Below are 26,058 nucleotides of genomic sequence, written 5' to 3'. Positions count from 1 at the left end.
ATAGTATTTTCAAGTTATGTACAGTTTATTTACAATCATTTTACAAACAACAGTGTTCCCTAAATCATGTAAATCACACATATTCAACAGAACAAACATTGTCCCTCTTAGCTTTATTTTGTCAGCAATAAAAGAGGTAGATATGTAAGAGTATAAAAATAGACAGATCCTCACAGTCAAAGTTAATGTCAAACATTGTTCAACAGCATGGGTGCTAAGCAGGGGTGTCATGCACCCATTATTTTAGAGGGGGCAAGAAGTACTTGAGGATGGAGGAGGATTGTTCATCACTAACCATGTCATTACCATAAAGAACATCAGTATTGGAGACAGCTGGACTTACCGTTTCATTGAGCTCTTATTCTGCTGATGTTAATAGGAGGTAAGTCATACACTAAAACCTAATCAAATTGAAGGCTACTACATACTTTTTAGTAGTGCTGCAGCAACCTCAACACGCCTACTTCCCACAGCTATGGCTACTACTGTATCACTTGGTAATAAAAGTTTTACACCGAACATTGTCTAATGTTGCAGATAGAAATCCCATGAATAGAGCCGATGTTATTCATTTTCTACATGTCAAAGAGGCATGCATGTTCTACATAGCATATTTCTAGTGATGTAGCCATAACACTATCAAGAGACAATAGCACCAATGAGAACCAGTGCTGCTGGTACACTCCCTCTACTGCGACGCCCATGCTTCGCTGGACACTGGTGATGATACTGGTGTCCCCTGGCCTTGCCAGGAGGACTCTGTCCCCATGGGTAAAATGTTCATGCTGGCCAGGACCTCCTGTGCCGTCTTTCCCAGCATCCCCTGCACGTCCAAGACGAAGCGGTAGACGTAGCGCTTGCCCGTGGTTTTGTGGATGATGTTCTTGTGGTAGTAGTAGCGCAAGCCACGGCTCAGCTTCTCGTAGTTCATCTTGGGCTTGTTCTTACACTGGCCCCAGCGCTTGGCCACCTGGATGAAACACAAAGGGGGTGATTGTTAAAAAATAACCACAAACACATGATAGCATATTCCCATTGCTCAATCCTATGCTGGTTTCCAACTCCCCGTGCGAGTGGTAAAAATCTCACAATCAGTAGAGAAACTGACCTCTGCTGGGTCGGACATCTTGAACTCCCAACCGTCTCCTGTCCAGCAGATGAAGGTACAGCAGGCGGAGTCTAGAAGCAGCTCCAGTAAGAACTGCCACAATTGGATGGGCCCTGATCCTGAAGAGAGAAAATGCACATGAAAAGAATCAGAATTGTATTATCTTTAGCCCTAGACTGCAAACAAAAGTTGTTTTTGCCTGCTACTCTTGAGATATACTATGAATTTCTTTCAATTTAAAAGACACAGTAATGAAAAAAGCACATTCTCCAGCAAACCCACAATCAGGCTCACACACACTACCCACGCTCACACACACTCTTGTATAACATTAGTAATGATAAGTCATGATAAAAGACTAGTCTCACCTGGATAAACTGACATTCCCATCACTTGTCCTCTTTCCCTCTCGTGTCTTTGAGAGTGTGTATTTTTGCGTTTGGCCACACGGGGGCAGTATTGCTCTGAAGGCTGCTGTGGTCCAGGGGTTGAGGAACAAGATGGAGGGTGGTGAGGGGGCAGCAGGGATGCGCTGTAGCTGGGAGAGGGGTAGTCTGGCCAGAAGGAGGGTGACGTCTTCTGTGCTTCTGAGTCGTACAGTTGTTCACCTGAGTGACGGGTGTAGCTTTGTTCAGCTTCACCTATGGAAGAGGAGGAGTTAGACATTGCATATATTTTCCATGTAATCATAGCCTATAGATTTTCTGTGTGGTTATTTTTACAAGTTAAATAAACAAAGAAGAGCTGGTAATAACAGACAGCTTGAAAAATGATTTGAATTAGACATTACACAGCCTACAAAAAACAACAACTGCCAATATGTTTCTAAACACAAATATGCCTAATGGTCATGCATTGGTTAATTTGTTTTTTTTTGCATTATGTCTCAAATGTGTGGTCTTTCTTACTGAGGTGTTCCAGGCTGACAGTGCTGGGGGACCCGCTGTGGCTCGTTCCTTTTCCAGGGAGGAAGGAGTTGCTGGTGCTGGCATCCTCCATGCCCGGGCTGAACTGTCCACTCTGGGCTGGAGAACACAGGGGCACAAGGCTGTGGTACGTCTGGGTGGAATCCTGGAACCCCGCTTGAGACTGGTCCAAAGTCAGCCCATCTAATAATGAATAGAGAGAGAAAAAGGAATGAACAATCATGATCAATATTCATTCATTTCTAATACTACAACAGGTGTTGATAATAGAATCATTCTCAAAATGATAGAAACATACGGATTCGAGAACAGGGGACTGACACTCACCACTTGGGTATGATGCCCAACAGTTAAACTCTGGGTATGAATCCAGGTTGAACAGGACAGAGTCACTGGAGGTTACTGGGGGGGAAAAGAATGAAAGACGTCAACAATAAAACACGTGAGCAACATTGGAAGTTAGTCAATGGTCACTGACAGGCCTATCTCGTGATTTATTCCCCCAGAATGCTTATCAGAGTGGTCAAATAAAGTGGTTGTTAAACAGCCTCTAGAAGAGTCTTCATATGCGTACCTTTGTTGTCGTACGGACATGGATTCTTCTGCAGCTCTCCATAACTCTCTGGATACTGCTGCTCGGGTCCTTTACTGTCTAATAGAAAAGACAGGTCTTCATCACTGTAGTCTGGAGGTCACAGAGATAGAAGAGAAGGATTGGGATGAGTCAAAAGGCATAAAGATCTAAACAGAACTCAAAATGGAATAGAAATAGAATTGGTTTAGAATGTAATAAGTTATATTGATATGAAAGGGTTACAAGATTATCTCTAAAAACTGTCTAACTGCTATTTTTGAAGCAATAATAATGTTATGGTCTACTACTATTACTCGTTATTCTTATTTACGTTTAATAGTAGTAACAATAACACATCAAAAGATCTATTTAATTAACAACTATTTTGAGGCACCCAGAACAAAATCTCAACCATACCCATTTGAGTTGAATGGAGGGAGAAGGGGAAACAGAGGGAAAGAGGAGGAAACGCCAGTGGAGGGAGTGTGACAGAGTAGTGATGAAGGGGGAGGAGAGGGGCTCTAAATCTGTTGGAGAAGGAAGTCTGGAGGAAAGGATTAGGGAAAGAGAGCGGGAGGGTCTTTAACCCGACCACCCCGTCTCGCTCTACCTCCCTCAGTCAGACTGACATTCCTACAACCAGTGCATGGACACACACCCCAGCACCCCTTTTCCTGACACAGCCCTCGGTTGGGTAGAAGAAGCAGATGTCAAGGTCTCACTTTGAGTTTCTGACAGGGCTGATGAGATACTAACTATGCATAAAAACATTTCCGTTGTCCTTCAACTACTACACAGAGCTACAGGAAACATAGCTCAAAATCTTATCATAGAAACATGTGGACACTCTGAAAGTTATTTTCAGAGTGTACAATGATAACTAATAAAGTTGATGATTAATCATAATTCTAGTGGCGTTGGTGGCAGTTATTTGGTTTGGGGTGTAGTTCAATCTGAACTGATGCATTGATCAGTGTTTATCAATAAGTGATCCAACGAGAACATGACATACCATATGATGCAAAGTCCAAACCAGCAGGGACTTCCTGTGTCCTGAAATCTTCCATATAATATCCAGCTTGGTACATATCCATCTGTGTGGAAAAAGTGGAATAAATATGTCATGCCCATTTTATTGTGGAACATCTTTTTCATACAATTTTACATCTTTGTATAACACATATATATATACATATATATATATATATATATATTACATGTATGTATAATCGGATTTCTTTAAAATAGTCTCTGAAAATGTAAATATATATTGCATTCTTAATCATTTTAAGTGTTCTTGCAGGCTGCATACATAAACTTAAATTCGCAGGAGGCAAAATCCTACCTTTATTTTAGAGTCTCTGGTGTCTATGTTTCTCTCGTTGGATTTCAGGATGGTATCCCAGTACGTATTTGACGGGAACAGTTGCTTCCACTTGGAGTTCAGAGTTACAGTTGTGTTGTCTCCCTCTGCCCGACCCAGTCCCGTTATAAAGCAGCGGAGCTTTGAGGGGCGTGCCTGCTCCCCGGTGCAAAGGAATGTGTCCTCTTGCTTCGTGACTCCCCGGTCCCAAAAAACTGCTGTTTAACTGGCCGTGACGTCAGCCACGACTCACGAACACAGATTTGGCAGCCAGACACACACCCATTCACAAAAATGTATCATAAAATGGTCAATTGAGCGCCCAAAATCTAATTAACATTGCATGCCCAATTGGCTATCTTACTCCCATGATAAATTGACAACCCATTCATGATCATATAATGTATGGAGAGTTTTAGTATATTCATAGATATATTTTATAGGAATACAACTTGATCTACAAATTATTTTATTTAAATTAGGCCAATATAAAACTAGCCAATCAATGTACTGAGAAAATGTTTTCCCCCAATTAGGTCAATAGCGACCTAATAGGCTACACCAAAACGCCTGTATGCCTATCAATTGGCTATTGACTTGTTCATTAAAAAAATCTATGGAAATCATGACCTTTTTCTATGCTTGGCAACATCGACAAAGCATAAACCCATGCCAGCCAGGGCGGAGGACAGATAGGGTGTTTTAAAAATCAGAAATTGCAAGTTGCTTATAATGAGGTGGGAGGCCATGAGCATATCTTTAGAAGCCATTCGACAGAACAATAGCCCGTAAACTACATGCTGAAGCTCTGAAATCACGGTGTGAGTGGCCTGAGCAGATAAGGCCCACACAAGCGCCTTGTATAAACAAACACCGCAATTTTCCCCAGCAGAGAAAAAAATACATCTGGAAAAGTGAGCTGCCAAGTCGTGCACGGTGTGGGAGACACACGAGTCGTGATTGGGACCCCCCGTCTCCAAACAAGGACACAAGGGGTTTCGAGTTACACAACCTCCTGGCCGGCCTAATGATGAAGAGTCCATCATCAAGTCAACTGGTTTACCAACTGAATGACACAATGAAAAACTCCAGAATATTACAAAGCTGAACAATGCTATAACCTTAATCAAAATGTCTCATAGATTATCTTAATACATAAAAATGGGCCTAAACATTGTTCAGTGGACTGAAGGGACAGTTCAAATATATTTCGTTATTTCCTTTCACAAATGAGGAAACATTTAAATGAATAAGACAGAAAATGCATACTAAATCTAGGCATACTAGTAGGCTATTAATGTGCCTTGTAAAGGGCTTGGGATCATCTCAGCTGGGATATTTATTTAGTTGAATTTATTTTGACATAAAAGGCCAAAGAAAGTTTCGATTTTCTGAACATATTATGGTGATAGACAAACTAAAGTAGGTTACTCCATGCATGCGTTAAAGCCAGATTGAGACATAAGCAATGTGTGGTAGCTTTCATGATAAACCCATGGACATTGCTAATTTAAAAAGACACATATTTTCTAATGAAATACAGAAACTCACATCTTCTATTGTCTAACTTTGCACACTATTAAATAATAAAACAATGTTTTCTGAATTTGTTTAAAGTCACCTTTTACGTTCAAACTCACGGAAGTGCATTGGGTCTATCAGATTATAGCCATATCTATAGTCACCATCTATAGGCCGACTTGCAGACTAAGAAAGTAAAGGTCTTAAAATATGCCCTTTCCTACATAGAACGTTTGATGATTCGTTTGCTAAGGGGAACACGGTCTTACTTTGTAACCTACTTTGTGATGAGGTTCTTTTTATCACAGTGTGCAAGTTTGCGGTCAGAGATTTTTTTGACATCAGTTGCAATTTCCGGAGTCATATTTAGAAAAAACTACAGGAAGGGTATACAATGTTCATTACCACTATGGTTATTATGGTGAGGCTATTCAAGTTTAAGCTTAGAAAGTTGCAACAGGCTTTTGAATGACAAGCGAATGTATTCATCTCAACAATGCCCAAAAACAAATTAGAAATAGGCCTACATTCATTTGTAAATTACATGTTGCTTGGAACACACATTATGTAATGTGTTTGTGCACCTCAAAATGCATCATATTTCTCAAAACATTGCTGAATGATAACAACACTCGGAGCAAAGCCTATAGAAGCCCAACCATATCTGCACCTTTATTGCTCTATGTCCAATCATCAGCCTCATCAACTTTTAGGCACAGTCAGATTAGGAAGATTGTCATCGTTGATTTGTAGGTTAATCAGCAGGTTTGTGTGTGCAATGTTCTAAGAAATTAAAAAGGACGTCGTTTCACCAGTAGGGACCCAGCCCTAATGCGTTGTTAGAGTGACTTCACTTCCCAATTTAGAGTGAGAGAGAGAGAAAAAAGCTGCCATCCGGTTATGGACTAAGCAAGAATTGTTGCTGCAATGGTTTGCGCCAAAGGGTAAATGCGCTTGTGTATGGGTTGATGCGATTCAGTCAGGCTATCCAGACTAGTTATAACGTGTTTAAATGACTAAATGAGAATCAACGACTGAGTGACTGCTACAATGGACTGTACGATAAAGGTAGGCGATTGAACTGGTTTTTATGTCGCTTGTGAAAACGATACGCAGCCACCCACTGAGTTGTTTAGCACGTCTCTGTTTGCTGAGTGAGAGAGGCAAAGCGGTGATGCGAGGTCCCCACTCTTTCCTTCTTGTACAAAAGTTCCTCTTCCTTCCCGTTCGTGGTTGTATGTCGGCTCTTTAATAACACAAGTAACCACTACATCTTTACACACCGATAAAAACGAAATGGTGTCCAGCACTGCACGCGTAAAAAGGGGCGCGCAAAACTCGCTATTTTAATTGTTTCGTTTAATCAAGTTTAATGCAGACGTTCCTGGGTTAAAATCACAATATGCTAGTTTAAAGAAAGTTCAAGGTGATTTAAAAAGAAGCGATGTACCTGTCCCAATTGATGATAAAGACGACACCTTTGAGGCACATTACACAGCATACAAGCAATCTTAATCAGTACAAGTTTATTGGAGCGCGCTCGTTGCAGGTGTCTTGGCGCCATGGAACGTATTTGGAGTAGAAGGCTACTTTCCATAGAGTTGGAGGATCGAAATCCATGAGATGACTGGTATTTCATATTTTACATTTCTTTCGACATTAAATCATAATTACCACAACATATGAATAACTGTTAGGATTATTTTATCCAATTAACAAAAGGACTTCAGCAAATGACTTCTTTAATCGAATTATTAAAATGGGGGTAATGTAGAGACGATCTCAAGCTTATCGAAATTGATGAGAATAACTAGGCTACTAGATTTGGAATGAATAAAATATTGACTTATCTAATGGTTCTGAAACGCATTTTTGTCATGAAGGTGGGGCAAAAACCCTGACAACCGAACAGCATCAATTACAAACATAAGGTATTGAGGTATTCCTTGTTATAGCAATACCGATTATTATTTTCACATAAGAGTGAATTTAACCAAACAGTTAACGAATAGTTCGACAAAATATGTAGTGCCCGATTAAATAGCGTGTCCTGTAAAGCAACAAGGACCTTCAACTTTGAGAAAAGGCACTAACACAACGAATGGAAATTCTGCCAAGGTTATAAACCTCACGATCAATTCAGCCCATTTGCAGAACGAAACACATCAATTTAGAGGCTAATAACGAAACGAAATAAACGATTTAACAGGTTTTGAAATTGGTTCCATGTTGATGATATTTTGAAGTAGCTAAGGCATTGGAATAAGCCATTTACATTAAAATGTTATTAAACTGTATACGTTTTGGACCAACAACTTTAGCCTACTTTCACTCATTGCAGGTGTCCATCCTGTTTCTCGTCCACTGAAATCAAATCACTTCCAGAAACGTATAACAAAATGATTATTACTTTTCTTCATACCCTATAGCTATTACAACATATAGGACTAACATTCTTAGGCTACGATTCAGATAATCTGAGGGAGGGAATAAGTAGGCTACTTCTGGTTACTGAAAATGGATTACATTACAGTGACATAGAGAGCGTAATTTAGGAGCACGCACGTACACGCACACACTTTTAAAACTTAATATGATGGCCCATCTACTGAAACATGGATATTTTCTAAAACATCCAGATAAAGTCAGTTGTTTTTGTCAAAGTTATTTAAAGAATATAGAGGCCTGAACTGCAAACAGGAGCGCTTGTCAGGTGTCGTTATCTGAGTTCTGCAGGCTTCCTGTCTCAAACCTCAGACTTTCCGCACACATTTCCGCTCCATCCACACGAAAAAGGCAACGGAGTCTTTGCAAAACAGAATCAAGTCACTGGATGTGTCGAGGCACTGCAATGTTTTAATGTGAATACATTAACTCTGAATATAACTAAGACTACAGTGCTCACACTCCATGTGTATCCTTTATTATTGGCAGCTACAGTACATGCTTTATGTTTCTACTGTCTAAAAGCCATGTAACAGAAGCTATGATGTCGCCATATCAAAAGTTGTGAAAACCACATGTTTTTGCATGAAGGAAGGAGCAGCTGCTGCAGGCCTTTGCAAAATCAGCTCGATTCAACCTCTACTTCTGCTTTCTTGGCTTCTACACCATATTGAGGACAGAGTTGGTCACATGTTACATGGATCACCGTAGTGAATTAGTGATCAACTGCATACAATAAGCCAAACAAACAGTTTCTTGATATATGGCTCTGGTTTCAATGGGCAGTTATTTATTCATTTAAATTGTGATAAACAATAGCATAATGAATTTTATTTTAGATGTACACTTTTTATCCATTGACTTTTTAAAATCATAGACGATTGAATATTTAGCGGAGTCAATATTTTCTTGTTTGGCAATGAACATTCACCTTGGTAGACCAACTCTTTGCAATGCGAGACCTCTGTTGAAAGGCACCATAAGCACAGATCAAAGCTAAAATACATTCACAACAGAACGCGTCTCCTTCCAGAGCGGTATGACGGCTACGTTGGTCAATGGTGTTTATACTTGCGTGCTATTGTTTGTACAGATGAATGTGCTACCTTCAGATGTTTGGAAATTGCTCCCAAGGATGAACCAGACTTGTGGAGGTCTACCATTGGTTTCCTGAGTTCTTGGCTGATTTCTTTTGATTTCCCCATGATGTCAAGCAAATAGGCAGTGGGTTTGAAACACATCCACATGTACACCTCCAATTGACGCAAATTATGACAATTAGCCTATCAGAAGCTTCTATAACCATTACATTTTCTGGAATTTTCCAAGCTGTTTAATTCACAGTCAATTTAGTGTATGTAACCTTCTGACCCACTGGAATTGTGATAGTGAATTATAAGTTAAATAATCTGTCTGTAAACAATTGTTGGAAAATTTACTTGTGTCCTAACCAACTTGCCAAAACTATAGTTAGTTAACAATACATTTGTGGAGTGGTTGGAAAACTAGTTTTGTAAACTTCCGACTTCAACTGTATCTAGGAACTGTAAGAGAGATTAGGTGGGAAGCAGCTGTTGGACAAGTAAATATTTGTTTGCTTTTGCACTGTGTTTGAGTTCCAATAGAGGTTATTAAGCTAGAGTTCTGTTGTGAATTTAAGGATGTTTCACAACAGTTGGTAGTATGGTTGTGGTACAAGGATGTGTCACTATTGGTGAACTGTGTGAGCACCACCCTATGCGGGTGATTCATAAGATGATTATCTGATGTGCTGCTAACCATCAACCATTTAAGCAGCTGAACCTGAGACAACAGACTTCTATCTTACAGTCCTACATGTTCTGCCTGTGTATGGTTCTGTTGGCTTTTGTATTTTGTTCAACAGCCCGTTTTATGGCAGTATCTAGTATTAGCCTTAGGTGGGCCTAGTACATTCGGTACAAACCTTTCAATAGATAAAAATGGCCTAAGTGTGATAATGCACAAATATAATGAACCAAAAAAAAGAATTTCACTTTGACAGCAGAACTGACAGAACTTTAAAATGTGTGTGCAGACAAAATTGTTTTCAAAAATATTTTGTGTCCCTCAGCAACAGGGCCTAGCTTCTACGAAACTCATTGAACAGGAAGTCAGTTGTGGCATTGGCGGTCAGGCCACATTCGGTATATTTGTGTCAGTTTGCAAGCTATAGAGGGAGAGGGAGTGGGTGGGTGGGGTGGGGGGGGGCGAGAGAGAAAGAGCAGGTGTATGAGCTTGGGGCTGTGAATGCACAAACATGCCATTGAAACAATGAATGAACCTAATGAAATATAAGAAGTTCAACAATTGATCACTCCAATGCATAACATTACAATATGAGAATGGTGCTCATGACACTTTCCATGAATCATTGCTGCTCAGCCTCAACCTCTTCTCAGCTCAGCCCTTAGTTTCACTTCTGCTGTCAGGACCTCTGCACAACATGAGAGGAGGAGGGAGACAGATAGGGAGAAGAAAGAGAGAAGCGAGAGGAAAAAGACAAAGAAAGGAGAGAGAGAGAGGGTAACGGTCAGGGAGGAAAGTGTGGTGGACCTGTGATGTGTTGTTCCTCTATCACTGAAAACAAACATCACATGTACTAACATTTCAGTATGAGTACTGAAATAATATGTCAGTTTGATATATTAATGTCATTCAATTAAGCTTAAATGTTGCTATAGCTAACAGTCCTGTCACTGTTAGTCTAACGAAGGAAATGCCACTAAATGTGTACAATGCATGAAACGCTTTACAATGCTCAGGTAACACAATGGAAGTGTGGCACTTTGAACTTCAATCAAGGTTGTGTATTCTTGATGTCCGACGTACCCAATCCTCCCCTACCTTCATCAACCCTAGATTGTTTTCCAGTTTAAAAATGAGCCACATCTTTACACAGTGGCCCCCCTCTGTTTCCTTTCCCTTGGCCTGTGCCAAAGGTTTCTCTGCACATGGGGGCCAGATTTCCTGTGGGCCACCGAAAAAGCCCGGCACTGACGTACGAGCCACAAAGACAATAGTGAAGTCCTCTAAACACACACGCACTTAGACCTACACATATATACTTACCCACACAAAGACTCAAAAACAAGGCCTATCCTTACCCACTGTATAGACACAACACTCCCTCGCAGACAACACACACACACACACACACACACACACACACACACACACACACACACAGTGCCATCTTGAAGAATGGTTTGGAGTTTGGGGGCCATTGTCAGCGTTAAACACAGGAAGCAGCACAAAGAAAGTGTCTCAAATCTTGATCTGACTCCACCAAGCTCCCCCCCATCACCCCAATCCCAACGAATTAAAACTGTGACAAAGATCACGGAAGCTCTCATTTCTCCAAACGTCGATGCCAGTGTTCCGCAAGTAACTGCAATCAAACATTATGATACAGCTAAATTGATCAATAATGACAGTGATTTATAAACTTCATGCCACAATCCTCTATTTTCCATGTCACCAATCACATATTCTAAAGACATCTGGAATATGACAAAGTTAGAAACGTGAATTAATAAATCCTTCATCAATAGAACAAGACTCATTAGGGTATAACATTTCATCATGCGTGTTCCATTCAACGTAGTGTGGAAAAACCTCAGAGGTGTGAGCAGTTTCCTGGCTACCATCATCACATGACTGGTTGTGGCCCATACTTACCGTAACCGCTGACTCCACTGTTTGTCCATGCCGGCAGGAAGCACTGTCCGTGGTGAGCGAGGACCAGTCCATTTTCGAGTCGCCCTTCCCTGCCGCCACGACCATGCACATGAAGGGCGAGATGACGTCACCGGGAAGCTTCAGCCAGGCCTCCGAAGAGAGCCAAGAACCCACCGAGCCGGAGTGGGCCGGGCCGGGAGCACAGAACCCTGGGAAGAGAGGAGAGCACATCAACGGAACCAGGTGAGGGGAGGGTGCATCACAATTAGCAGTCTTTGAGAGAAGTTATACTACTTATTTAGTGTTTTATTTACCACATTCCCACTTATTTATTGTTATATATACCACATTTCCACTTATTTATTGTTATATATACCACATTTCCACTTATTTAGTGTTATATATAACACATTTCCACTTATTTAGTGTTATATATAACACATTCCCACTTATAATAATAATATATGCCATTTAGCAGACGCTTTTATCCAAAGCGACTTACAGTCATGTGTGCATACATTCTATGTATGGTCCCGGGAATCGAACCCACTACCCTGGCGTTACAAGCGCCATGCTCTACCAACTGAGCTAGCGTTATATATACCACATTCCCACTTTAGCGTTATATTTAACACATTCCTACTTATTTAGCGTTATATATACCACATTCCCACTTTAGTGTTATATATACCACATTTCCACTTATTTAGTGTTATATATACCACATTCCCACTTATTTAGTGTTATATATACCACATTCCCACTTATTTAGTGTTATATATACCACATTCCCACTTATTTAGTGTTATATATACCACATTCCCACTTAGTGTTATGTATACACACCACATTCCCACTTATTTAGTGTTATATTTAACACATTCCCACTTCGTGTTATATATACCACATTCCCACTTATTTAGTGTTATATATACCACATTTCCACTTATTTAGCCTTATATATACCACATTCCCGCTTAGTGTTATATATACCACATTCCCACTTATTTAGTGTTATATTTTTTTTACATTCAAGAGAGTTTACCATCACCATAATAAATACTGCAACAGGATCACACAGAATCATACCAGAATATTACTCATCTCCCCATTCTCTCTCAACAGTCGTGAGTCCCCTGTGGACTGCAGTGTGACCAAACGCTCCAGACACATGAGCAGTAACGAAGGGGGTCAGCTGGCCTACCAGGCCTCATACCCTGAGCCCCGCGCCAGCCCCCAGACCGCCACCACGCCCAACAGCACCACAGAGGAGAAGAGAGTCATAGTGCCCGCAGGTGAGGTGCCAACACACTCAGCAGAGGGTTGCCCAGATCCTAAGGCACACAAGGATCTGCGAAGAGAATAGGCTGGGATGGTGTTCCCATCATATTGCCTTCACTTGTTAAATGATCTTCCATCATTTGGGAGTCAGCCATTAAGAGCAGATTTTAGGGACTGGGAAGGGAGCACATTTATGGAATTGAATCCAGCCAGTGAGTCATTGTTGGGAGATTCCACCTAAGATGACATTCCAAACATGAGACATTAGGTGTGTTAAATCTATACAATTAATAGACAAGACTACAAGGTTTGATTCTAAGCCTGAGTCACACAGGCCAAGCTATTCTAGTGGCCTTGATAATACGGATATTACATCACAGCTGTGTTAAACAAGGACAATGAAGACCCTAGGGCAGGGCAGGGCAGGCCCCCCCAAATTCTTAACACAAAAACAACATTGATAATTGTATTTTTTATTTTGGGACATACATTTTTTTTTATAAAAACACCAGCAAATCAGCTACAAGTGATTTACATTTTGGAAATCTGTTAAAAGTATTCCCACACATAATAGATAAGATTAAAAAATGTAAGCAAAGTTTGAAATGATGTTTTGTTCAAATATCCGTTTGGGCATCTTGAGGTCAATTTGCAGTCAACAAATGATTTGTAATTATGTTCCAGCCCCTTGACCATCCGCTCAAGAAAAAGAAAAGTTGATGATGGTCAGGACCCACTTCTGGGACACTGGATGAAAACGCTTTCAGTATAAACTTAAACCAAATAGAAAGTATGTAGAAAACATAAAGGACCTATTTATTTCTCAATAATAGCCTATAATCTTTGAATGTTAACAATAAACTAAATAAAAGCTAGACAATGACTCAAAAAGGACAACTCAAAAAGGACAACTCAAAAAGGACTGACTCAAAAAGGACAACTCAATTGGTGGGTTACAAAGCAAAACCGTTTGGGAACCCCTGCCCTAGGGTACAGACAGAGGCTAGGCTTCTACAAACTGTCTGATATTTTGGGGTATTCATGAGGTTCATACATCACCTTTGGGTTCTTACTGTACATTTAAAAACACCTTAAGTTTCATTTGAGGAGAAGAAAACATTTACATTTAACTTTTTTTTTTTACTCAAAAGAGTAACTTCTCAACTTGATGAGATGATGGGTCTGTGTGAGTTACAACAACCTCCTGTTACCACAACTTACCAATCTCTCTTCCTTCTCTCCCTGTCCTCCTCTTCCTCCTGGTCCCAGACCCTGAGGTGTGGACCCAGGACCATGTGCGCCAGTGGCTGGACTGGGCCATCAAGGAGTACAGCCTGGAGGAGGTGGACATCAGGCACTTCCACACACTGGAGGGCAAGGCCCTCTGCAAGATGACCAAGGAGGATATGATGCGCCTCACATCCGCCTACAACACTGACATCCTGCTCGGCCACCTCAATTACCTCCGGCAGAGTAAGGGTTACGGCCTGGGACTCGTAGAACGTTTTCATTTGACTGTTTTCATACTCCACGAGGACATAATTGATCTATGTATCCATTTTGTAACCTTCTTTGAATCTCTTTGTAGGCAGCCCTACTTTCTCCTACCCCACAACTCCAACCAACAACACACAGCAACAACCCAGACTTCAGGTTAAATCAGGTAAGACAATTAACTTCACAACTCATTACCAAGAACACAGTGAGTGTAAAATTCTTAAACTGCATGCATAAAGAACCTGGAGGTAGCGATCATTGAGATAAACAGCCTTAAAATGAGAAGGGGATTAAAATGGAGGGGTTTTGTGGCAGGAATAATTTATTCAAACCTCTGAGGCAGATCAAATACTTCAAAATTAAGTTTTGAGTTGCCTTTTCAGATTATATAGTTTAGAGCGCTTTAAAGTCTTTTGGCGGAGCGTTGCCCTGAGTTGATAACTATTTGACGAGTCCACGTCTCAAGTCAGTTTCAGACAGGAAACAGCTGCACCGGCAGAGAAATGGGCGATTATGGGTCCCACTTTGGGACACAATTGACAATCTAGTGGCAACAGAGTTGGCCCGGGCAAAAGGACACTCACCCAAGGAATACTGGACCATCTTCAGCTCTCTGTTTTCTTCTGGCTGCCTCAAATCACTCTTAAGTCTCAGTTTTTGGGCTTCCTTCCATAGACTAAAATAAATATGGACGAAGCCATTGATGACAATACCCCATTGTTTTCTATGGGAATGCTCAGTGGTGCATTTGATGATCAGGGAGTATCTTGCTACATGGGAGGAATTTTTGGAAACATTGCATGCGCAGTTTGAGCTACTCTGGGAAATTACATTGCAGGCTAGGTCAGTGTTGAACCCTCTCATGTAGTATGTCAAGTTGAAGGCCCTCTGAGGTACCACAGGCTGACATTACAACTAAATTATCCTTATAACTTAGTCTGTCCAAATACTCTGACGTGCAACTGGTGAAATAGAAGCAATTATTGATACCATGATTGTGTTTGGAAAAAATCCTTCCGTCTATGGCTGCTGGGTAAATACACTTGAATTCAATCACTTTTGATTTGAATGAAACATTCCAGACATATTTGCCCATTGTAGAAGTTCTCACTAAGTTACTTTCTGGACCCAAATGCAAAAACATTCAAGAGATAAAAGGTGCTCAAAGTTGACCTATTTTACAAACCCCACCATTCCGAGACAGTTATGTCTTCATCACTGGAACAGATAAAAGCTTACAAACAGGGTTGTCAAACTATTTTATACTTTCTTGAAAATAAAAATGTAATTTCACCTGAAACAAATTAATAAACACTGAAACTCAGATTTCATATTCAAATATAGGTCCATTCTATTTCTATAATTCACACCCACCCTGTATTCAAGAACATGTTGTCTCAACCAATGGCGGGCACATTACATTTACATCACATCACAAAAACCTCAGATGATGTAAAGTAGGGTCTAATCTACAACATATGCATATGAAGAAAGAGTTTACACGTTTTTAGATAATTAACATTAAGGTCAAAAAGTACATTTTAATTTAAAAATCTCATAATTTATTTGAAAAACCTTTTAACTGATATCATATTCAACTGTTTATACTTGCCGGTGATGTAGACATAGATGTCTCATGGTATGGTATGCAGAATGGGTCAACTTTGAGCACCTTTATCTCAAATGTTTTGGTATTCAAGTCCAAAATGTAAACTTCTGACATGTACAAACATTATGGAACGTTTTGTTTAAATAAAAAGGGATGCTGTCAAAAAGTGATGGAATTCAAATGGATGCTGTCAAAAAGTGATGGAATTCAAATGGATTCACCCTGCTACCCGTCTCAACTTTCTTCCTGTGGATGCCTCATCTCACCCTCCGTTCTTTTTGAGCAGAGAACAGCTATGAGGAGATAGGCAGAAGGAACAGCTGGTCATCGAACCCCATGCTGCCTGCAGTAACCAAAGGTACAATAACCGACGTCACATCTCATTCTCAGTGCTTTACATTTCTTGTGAGCACTAAGGCAGATTCATACTAATAGTTGTATCAGATTAGTTCTAGAAATTATTAATACGGTGTTTCACAGTGGAGGCAGAATAAATTCATTAAGTCAAGAATTTTGTAGTTCAAGATGGAATAATAATGGAGAAAACTGATAAATACATCATGTTTATGATTTAGGTTCTCCCATGGAGCACCAACACAGCACCAGAGTCACAGAGCCTCCGCCGAGAATTGTACAAGGTGTGCATCTGTACTGCTTTCTCGTTTCCTGACACTAGTTTGTTGTAATACTGGTATAACCGTTGCACCATAGTCAAGCCAACAATGTCTTAACAGAACAATCTAACCTTTCCAATCCTTAATTTCCTTGCAGACCCATACCAAGCATTAGGTCCCATCAGCAGTCGTCTAGCCAACCCAGGTGAGAGCATATCCCATAATGAACCATGTAAAACTGGTGAACCAAAAAGGTGGTGACAAATGTGGCCTTTACACTGTCTGCTTTGGTGTCATGAACTGTAACACTCCAAAAAAGATTGAATAGGAGAACAGAGGTATTCCTTAAAAAGAGAATGAATTCGTACCTCCCCTGTCTGGGATGGCACATTGACAAAAATGTCCACCTAGACGATAGCATTATACATTCGCCCTCAGCTAAACTAGGCTGAAACATTTTAACTATTGTCTCCCGTTAACCAGAATAACCCTGTTTGACAGAATTAATTCTGTATCTCCTCACAGAAGGCCAGGCCCTCCACTCCAAGAAACGAACAGGCAAACACAGTTCATACAGGCTGCCTGACCCCAGCGCTCACAGGCCTGTGGGTAGGTTTCTGCCTGGTCCACCCACGTTCTGTCTCTCTCCATGACACACAGTGAAAAAGGTCACATTTGCTGAAGTAGTTCAAACTTGAAAGTGTATTTAGAATCCTGGTGGTATATCTCTTATGCAAGTTATATTCTCAGACACAGACACCCATGGGACATAGATTGATATGACAATAGCAAAATAGTCCACTAGAAGGAGAGATCAATGGTGCATGTGAATAAATGTAATTGTATCAAATTGCCAGTTGGCAACCTATCCCTTAAGGGATTCATTGACAAATAAAAATGACAATGATTCACAGTGATAATTCTTACGGTGTTCTGTGCAGTGCACATCGCATAAAGAATTAAATGGAAATCAATACACAATAGTAGATAAGGATATTCAAGCAAAAAAAACAAAAAAACAACAAATCTATACAAATACAGAAAAATGGTGTGTATGGATAAAACTATACTAATCTATAAACAATCCTACCCTTAAGAGAAGCATTTCAGAAACAGATCTTGCTCGCTTTAACAGAATCCAGCCCTTTGATGCATCCATTCCCCTCACCCCCTGTCCCGTTTCTCTTCCAAGGCTCTGGACAGATCCAGCTGTGGCAGTTCCTGCTGGAGTTGCTGTCGGACAGCAACAACTCCAGCATCATCACCTGGGAGGGCAACAATGGCGAGTTCAAGATGACTGACCCAGACGAGGTGGCCAAGCGTTGGGGCGAGCGCAAGAGCAAACCCAACATGAACTATGACAAGCTGAGCCGTGCCCTGCGCTACTATTACGACAAGAACATCATGACCAAGGTGCACGGCAAGCGCTACGCCTACAAGTTTGACTTCCAGGGCATCTCACAGGCCCACCAGAGCCACGGCGGAGAAGGGGGCATTGTGAAGTACCAGACTGAGGTATCTTATGCCCAGCCCTACCACAGCCACCAGCCAAAAATTAACTTCATGAACACGCATGCCGCCCCTATGCCCGTGTCCCCTGGGAACTTTTTTGGGCCGTCTACAACATACTGGAACTCAACAACCAGCCCCATGTATCCGGGGTCTCCCATGCCAAGGCACCCAGGGACTCACTCCCACCTAAGCTCATACTATTGAGGTATGGGTGTCTTGCACTAGACTGGATGGCAGAGCTTCCTGGAACAGACTGATAAAGATAACATCCACAATGTATCTGGTCTTTAACATCTAAGTTACATTGTAACGCTATGTGAGTTGTTAGTACAGAATGTAAAATGGACAATAACGCTCACGTCACATCTTCAAGCAGAGGCACCATAAGATAGGCAAAAGGAAGAGGGTAAACAATGTGAAGAAGCAATGATGACGAGTAGAGACCAAGGGATAGCCATGAAGGTTCTGCCTTTTTGAATTTCTCAACTATGGAGGCTGAGAATTTGTTCATATTATAGCCTGTGATTCAGTTGTTTGAAAACCACGTTTTTCAATTAGGTAAGTATTTTGTTTAAAAATGTCATTGAGGTCATTGAATGACTTTAAGGGGAAAGTCACTGAGTGTGGGAAGTGCTAAAACTGTTATGAGGTCTTGATCGCAATTACTATATTCATCGATCGAACATTTGTAAAAGTATCATTGTACAGAATGTGTCATACAATTGTAGCAATAAAACATTTACCCCTGTAGTAATGCTAATAAAAAGGAACTTGTATATTTGAGTTGGTCTCCTTTCTTTTCTCCAAACCATTGATCATTTTAACTGACAAAATTATTAACTAGATGGTGTATCAGTAATTTGTTTTATTGCCAAAATGAATTATCGACATGAACATCGGGCAGTGACCACACTTGCTGTCTATTTGTCCACACCAAAGAACTCTTCGAATATTCTGTGTGGTTCAGAGACCTGCTCCACTTCCACAACAGCAAATCCCTTCACAGGCCTCTCTTTAAGTCTCTCCACCTGCCTCACACCCAACTGCCCCGCCACAACGGTCTCTGGATGTGAGGTTGTTGTCAACTCCTGGGCAGGCTTTGTGCTGTATTCCACAGACCACGACTTGCTGGTGACCATCTTGGTGGTGGCTAGAGTACACAGAGCGAGTTAGATGCCAAACATCCTCACCGACGCAGACTGACTTAAATGTATACTCATTGATGGTGACAGGCTAAGCCTTGTGTGTAAATGTTAGAAAATGTACATATCATAATGAGGCCATCTTTACAAATGCAAAAAAAGTACTCTACCAAAACCACCTCGCAAAACCAAACAGTAATTAAATGCAAAGATACACTTGTAGGAACAGTACTCACCAGAGGGGACAGCAGAGCTACATGTGGACTCACAACAGGAGCAGACTGAAGAAGCTCCATACAGCTCCTTCCATCTGATAGGACCAGACCAAGATGTGTCAGAGCAACATGAGTCTTTTTTCTATTATTCATGGTTTTCTATCATCTTTTGGGCCTATATGGATAAAGTATCAGACAGCTTCAGTATTAGCAGGGCTTACCCTCCTGCTGCGGAATCGTAAGTGCAGGCCTTCGCAGTTGAAGAGGGGACAGACCTCCCCACAGACATAGCACAGTACATGTAGAGCTGCTGTGGCTGAAGAGGCGGCTTGAGCTGATTCAAATGTGGCACAGAATCTACAGTTTGCATACTTATGTACATACTTCTTCCAATGCAATGTAGTGTCAGAGGACCTCAGTCAAATGAATTGCATAGACAAGGGAAATAAAAATATTAAGCTCAGTAGTTATAATGCTTGATGGAGGCCATGTATTGCATAGGAAATCTTATGAGGTCATAGCACTCAAGTTCAACTACTGGTCAGTTGACTATGGTTACGGTTGCATTTTACGAACGGAGTGCATCCTTAACATACCTGACCTGCTGTCATTCCCTGAAACAGAAAGGCATCCATGGTAAACCTCACAACATTCCTTTTATATGGGATGAATCTGGAGCCACTGTTGTTTTTGCTCTCAACCATGCACCTGAGCAGAAAATAGATTACTGTTAAATCCAAGAAGTTCCTTTTCAAAAAAACAAAAAAAAGGTCAATCTACAATTGCTACATTCATTTTTGGATTAATAAATGATAGGTACCCATATATTCTTGAAGAATATAACTGTGGTACAACATCCGAACCCAAAACTATCATTTTGATGTCATAGATGGGCAGTACTTGCATCTATTGCTTGCTCTATGAATTTGAGAGTGGTTACATTTCTCCAGCCCCATCCCTCAGATTTTTGCCAAAACATGGGCAGGGGTTTTCTTTGTTATTGTTTCAGCTACTGATTGCCTCTTTAAAAGCTAAGTACTGTGCAAATGATACTGATAGAAGTGATCTGGCATACTGTATGTCTACATTACCCAAAATTGTCAATGACAGTGAACTGAGGCGTAGAGGAGTGTGACTGCTTAATGGTCACATTACATGAGTGGACATAGAGACGTCCATCTTTAGACATGGAAGGCACTTCAACCTGAAAGTACATGGGCTTTCCCATAGAGTACCCATCGGATGGGGCAAGTCTCTCCCATTGAGCTGAGGGAGAGAGAATGAGTAGTCAGATCTTTCGATAACCTGAGGGCTCATTTAAGTACATTTTATAACATGAGGACTACTCATTTACTGTAGATCAATGACTCATCTATACCCTACCATTACGTGCAGTGAGCATGGAACGGGTTCTGTTCTTCATTGGTTTAGAGACCTTGTGTACCACGTTCATCATGTAGCCTATTTTGTAGGAGTAATGATATCTGGAAAGAAATAAGCAAATGTAAATAATTGGCATGGACTATAAATCAACTTTTAAAATGTTGTGCCAACCTGTTATCATTTATGTCCTTTTCTTTGTATGGAATGATAACTCCTCCAGTGACATGAACTCAAGGTAAACATCAATCCAATCACAAAACTAGTGTAAATACTGCAAGTCACCTATTGAAATGACAGACAACTCGCAAGGTGAATGGTGCAGCTCGTCTGATAGGCCCTTGGAGCTTCGGGGGTTCATATCGGAGAGTGTTGGAGTAGGCCACGCGATTATTTACTAACTGTTTATTGAAAATAAGAAGACCTATGTCAATATCAGCAAGTTATTTCTGGGAAATGTAGGCTTAGGAATGCTGACAAACCTTACCGAGCGCTTGCTCCCACAGAGACCGAGGTCGTATTCGAAGATGAGGGAAACTTTTGTAGATTTATTGGCTTGGCATGTTCCGAGTGTCAGTTGAGACAGTGAACTCCCGGTGCCCAAAATGTTTTTCTTTACCTGCACGAACATCTTGTTGATGTTACAAAGTGTTATCACTTCGCGGGCTTGACTTTTGGGACCAGAGGGCTTCTGTGTTGGGTACACCGGGACCAGTATTTTCCTAACTTTATCCGGTAATTGTTCGTGTCCAGTTCCACGGACTGGGGAGAAATGCTCCTTGTCTACCAGCGGCACCCTTGAGTGCTGGAACACAGGTAGTTCGAGGTAAGATGGTGAGTCTTCGGCGAATACCTTCACAGAAGACTGGCGTGCATTTGAGCCTCCCTCTACTCTTAGAGAATGCAAAAGAAACAAAAACGGCAAGTTGAAAATATAAAACATATCTATATTCCTGTACCAAAATGGTACAACAACTCGAGCAAAATCAGGCCCTGCGTCAATTCATATCCATAGGTATGCTGCGTTCAAATACTAGTCGGAACTAGGAAGTTTAGACATTTCCGACTTGCTAATTCGTTGATCACCGCACGTGTACAACCAGTTGGCAAGTCGAATTTTTCCGAGTTTCTTAGTTCCAACTAGAACGTGAACGCGCAATATTCCTTGTAGAATGAGCCAGAATCAAAAACAGCTGTTGGAGATCTAGTCGCACAACGCTCGTGCCACCGAGGACATTTGAACTGCAGGGAAAATATTAGATACATTGGATTAAAATATTATAATAGATGATTATGCCTGCCTATTAGTTGTGATAGACTAGACAAAAATACAAATAGACAATTATAGATTATATCCAAACAAGTTATTATCCATACAGTGAATGCTTTGTATGTTGTTAGCTCTCATTTTCAACTTTCATGACAGATAAATGTGGGATATTGTTAATTATATGCCTAGATGTAAAGAAGTGTTAAGCACATTATTTTTACATTACTTGAGCAAAAACCATGTGTGTGTTTGCTCATCTCTAGAAAATTGTCAGTTCAATGGAAAATATCTTTAATGTACAAGAAGCACACATATTTGTGTTAAACACCTGGGCCACATTCAACAGAATACAACGTTTTGGAAAGGACAGATAGAAATACAGTATGTATAACAAACATGCCTCTCCGACAATTAAGCCAAGGAATCATGCCAGCTCTATTCCTCACATTTATATCTGAAACGTTTCGACGACGCAAGCCAACTGAATGTGGTCATGGTTTCCTTATGAATTTAGCAGCAGTGGCATTATATTTAAAGATGGGTAAATCACAGTGAGAGAGTGAATGAGAGGAGAGTTAGAGCAGAGCCAGTCCAGTCGAAGGCAGAGGGGGCTGTGGCTCCATTACACAGGTGGGTGGAACAGCATTCATTGGTAAAGGTGAAGTTGAGGCCCATGGCTTACTTCTCACCAGTCAGGCCACACAGGGCGGAGAGGACACAGCTCTTCTCATACAGCGTCACACTGAATTCTCCTGTAGATTAAAGGTGTTTATGGCTGAGTTCGCGTTACATTAATGGTGTTATTTGTACAAATCTAATTTATTTATATAGCCCTTCGTACATCAGCTGATATCTCAAAGTGCTGTACAGAAACCCAGCCTAAAACCCCAAACAGCAAGCAATGCAGGTGTTGAAGCACGCTGGCTAGGAAAAACTCCCTAGAAAGGCCAAAACCTAGGAAGAAACCTAGAGAGGAGCCAGGCTATGAGGAGTGGCCAGTCCTCTTCTGGCTGTGCCGGGTGGAGATTATAACAGAACATGGCCAAGATGTTCAAACGTTCATAAATTACCAGCATGGTCAAATAATAGGTCTGGGACAGGTAGCACGTCCAGGTGAACAGGTCAGGATTCCATAGCCGCAGGCAGAACAGTTGAAACTGGAGCAGCAGCACGGCCAGGTGGACTGGGGACAGCAAGGAGTCAACATGCCAGGTAGTCCTGAGGCAGGCAGAGGGGAACCGGCCAGGCAGAGACAGCAAGGGTGGTTCGTTGCTCCAGAGCCTTTCCGTTCACCTTCACACTCCTGGGCCAGACTACACTCAATAATATGACCCACTGAAGATATGAGTCTTCAGTAAAGACTTAAAGGTTGAGACCGAGTTTGCGTCTCTCACATGGGTAGGCAGATCATTCCATAAAAATTGAGCTCTATAGGAGAAGGCCCTGCCTCTAGCTGTTTGCTTAGAAATTCTAGGGACAATTAGGAGGCCTGCGTCTTGTGACCGTAGCGTACGTGTAGGTATGTACGGCAGGACCAAATCAGAGAGATAGGTAGGAGCAAGCCCATGTAATGCTTTGTAGGTTAGCAGTAAAACCTTGAACTCAGACCTTGCCTGGACAGGAAGCCAGTGTAGGGAGGCTAGCACTGGGGTAATATGATCTATTTTTGTTGGTTCTAGTCAGGATTCTAGCAGCCGTATTTAGCACTAACTTAAGTTTATTTAGTGCTTTATCCGGGTAGCTGGAAAGTAGAGCATTGCAGTAGTCTAACCTAGAAGTAACAAAAGCATGGATTAATTTTTCTGCATCATTGTTGGACAGAAAGTTTCTGATTTTTGCAATGTTACGTAGATGGAAAAAAGCTGTCCTTGAAACAGTCTTGATATGTTCGTCAAAAGAGAGATCAGGGTCCAGAGTAACGCTGAGGTCCTTCACAGTTTTATTTGAGACGACTGTACAACCATTAAGAGTAATTGTCAGATTCAACAGAAGATCTCTTTGTTTCTTTGGACCTAGAATAAGCATCTCTGTTTTGTCCGAATTTAAAAGTAGAAAGTTTGCAGCCATCCACTTCCTTATGTCTGAAACACAGGCTTCTAGCGAGGGCAATTTTGGGGCTTCACCATGTTTCATTGAAATGTACAGCTGTGTGTCATCCACATAGCAGTGAAAGTTAACATTGTGTTTTCGAATGACATCCCCAAGAGGTAAAATATATAGTGAAAACAATAGTGGTCCTAAAACGGTACCTTGAGGAACACCGAAATTTACAGTTGATTTGTCAGAGGACAAACCATTCACAGAGACAAACTGATATCTTTCTGACAGATAAGATCTAAACCAGGCCAGAATTTGTCCGTGTAGACCAATTTGGGTTTCCAATCTCTCCAAAAGAAGCAGCACTAAGGTCTAGGAGCACGAGAACAGATGCAGAGCCTCGGTCTGATGCCATTAAAAGGTCATTTACCACCTTCACAAGTCCAGTCTCAGTGCTATGATGTGGTCTAAAACCAGATTGAAGCATTTCGTATACATTGTTTGTCTTCAGGAAGGGAGTGAGTTGATGCGCAACAGCCTTTTCTAAAAATTTTGAGAGGAATGGAAGACTCGATATAGGCCGATAGTTTTTTATATTTTCTGGGTCAAGGTTTTGGCTTTTTCAAGAGAGGCTTTATTACTGCCACTTTTAGTGAGTTTGGTACACATCCGGTGGATAGAGAGACAATTATTATGTTCAACATAGGAGGGCCAAGCACAGGAAGCAGCTCTTTCAGTAGTTTAGTTGGAATTGGGTCCAGTATGCAGCTTGAAGGTTTAGAGGTCATGATTATTTTCATCATTGTGTCAAGAGATATAGTACTAAAACACTTGAGTGTCTCTCTTGATCCTAGGTCCTGGCAGAGTTGTGCAGACTCAGGACAACTGAGCTTTACACACTCAGGTGGACATACTCAAGCAGAAACATGCGGGCACACAAACACAATGTATGTAACTAAAGGAGCTCTCACCGCGCTCCCCCACATCTTTGCTGGACAGACATAGCTGACCTGGAGGACACTTCTGAGGGAACTTGATACAGTCCAGTGGGGAGATGGCAGGGAAGACACAGGTGAAGCAAAACAGAGGAACTGAAAGAGAAAGATATTGATTACACTAAGAACAAAGTAAAATGAAAGTTTGGTGCAGGAACTGAAGGATAGTAGAGATTTTTGATTGATCATCTTCACTGACAATATTACCTAAGGACGGAGCTACAGTCTTATGATGGAAATGGGTGGGAGTGGCTTAAACAATGCTGTTAATGTAATAATGCACAAGTCAATATACAAAGCTAAACACCAATTAGCTTCTCCCATAAACACACATGCATGCACACACAAACACAGTATATGATAACATTGCAATATAAGCATTCCATTTCTAACTCCTTTCTCTTCCACTTACCCACAGATGGTACCAGACACAGTAAAAGCAGATGGCATAGAAGCTGCAACATCACTTGTTTTTTTTGTCTCTCTCCAAACGAAGACAATATCCTGTATTCCATTTGATTTGACTGCTTTCCCAGCTCCTCAAGACCTTTCTGCCTTCTCGTTATCTAGTTCATCTAAACAACAATAACTTGTTGCAACCTTCTCTTATCCAGTCAAATGTGTTGATGTGGTCCTTTTGGGGGATGCGTCTGTACAAACCTATGGTATTATGCCAGTACTTTTAGTCTTCTCTCTCTTCATGCATCGTCTGCTCAGTTCTGAAGATAGTATCTAGGAAAACGAGAGGCTTCCTTAATTATCTCCCCACCCCAACACATCTGATTCAATGAGGACATTATCCGCCCAGTGATAAGACTGAAGTCATTCCTCCGCCATGGCTGATTGTAAAAGTATACACTGGAATCTGCA

The 26,058-nt window shown here is 41.1% G+C and overlaps 3 protein-coding genes and 1 pseudogene across 7 annotated transcripts; 1 reads left to right on the top strand and 3 right to left on the bottom strand.

The window, feature by feature from the left end:
• Positions 1-6: 6 nt before the first annotated feature.
• Positions 7-7,966, bottom strand: LOC124020666 (protein C-ets-2-like). Of its 2 annotated transcripts, none has more exons than XM_046335910.1 (8): positions 3,954-7,966; positions 3,621-3,702; positions 2,609-2,686; positions 2,362-2,436; positions 2,017-2,217; positions 1,477-1,749; positions 1,109-1,227; positions 7-970 (listed from the first exon to the last, which is right to left on the bottom strand). In XM_046335910.1, exons 2-8 carry the CDS (start codon positions 3,700-3,702, stop codon positions 689-691), a joined length of 1,110 nt encoding a protein of 369 aa, XP_046191866.1. In that variant the 5' UTR covers positions 3,954-7,966; the 3' UTR covers positions 7-688. The 2 variants fall into 2 exon arrangements, with proteins under 2 accessions (XP_046191866.1, XP_046191865.1); XM_046335909.1 differs by having other exon boundaries at positions 2,609-2,719; positions 3,954-7,960.
• Positions 6,314-18,932, top strand: LOC124020664 (Friend leukemia integration 1 transcription factor-like). 4 transcript variants are annotated; one of them, XM_046335906.1, is made up of 10 exons: positions 6,314-6,436; positions 11,674-11,879; positions 12,762-12,931; positions 14,187-14,390; positions 14,506-14,580; positions 16,310-16,381; positions 16,599-16,661; positions 16,795-16,842; positions 17,163-17,246; positions 17,830-18,932. In XM_046335906.1, exons 2-10 carry the CDS (start codon positions 11,740-11,742, stop codon positions 18,351-18,353), a joined length of 1,380 nt encoding a protein of 459 aa, XP_046191862.1. In that variant the 5' UTR covers positions 6,314-6,436; positions 11,674-11,739; the 3' UTR covers positions 18,354-18,932. The 4 variants fall into 4 exon arrangements, with proteins under 4 accessions (XP_046191862.1, XP_046191859.1, XP_046191860.1 ...); XM_046335903.1 differs by having other exon boundaries at positions 6,366-6,560; XM_046335905.1 differs by lacking the exon at positions 6,314-6,436 and adding an exon at positions 6,705-7,122.
• On the bottom strand, positions 18,863-21,999 carry LOC124020665 (zona pellucida sperm-binding protein 3-like). Its single transcript, XM_046335908.1, has 8 exons — positions 21,374-21,999; positions 21,172-21,287; positions 20,890-20,990; positions 20,598-20,772; positions 20,103-20,214; positions 19,728-19,840; positions 19,528-19,601; positions 18,863-19,299 (listed from the first exon to the last, which is right to left on the bottom strand). The coding sequence occupies exons 1-8, from the start codon at positions 21,827-21,829 to the stop codon at positions 19,070-19,072; spliced, it is 1,377 nt and encodes a 458-aa protein (XP_046191864.1). The 5' UTR covers positions 21,830-21,999; the 3' UTR covers positions 18,863-19,069.
• Positions 22,000-22,702: 703 nt separating this feature from the next.
• Positions 22,703-25,744, bottom strand: LOC124020684 (annotated as a pseudogene).
• Positions 25,745-26,058: the final 314 nt, after the last annotated feature.

The sequence above is a fragment of the Oncorhynchus gorbuscha genome, unplaced genomic scaffold, assembly GCF_021184085.1.
Source record: "Oncorhynchus gorbuscha isolate QuinsamMale2020 ecotype Even-year unplaced genomic scaffold, OgorEven_v1.0 Un_scaffold_874, whole genome shotgun sequence".
In the NCBI taxonomy this organism is placed as follows: domain Eukaryota; kingdom Metazoa; phylum Chordata; class Actinopteri; order Salmoniformes; family Salmonidae; genus Oncorhynchus; species Oncorhynchus gorbuscha.
The sequence above is the reverse complement of the archived record's forward strand: the minus strand, read 5'-3'. Positions and strand labels throughout refer to the sequence as shown.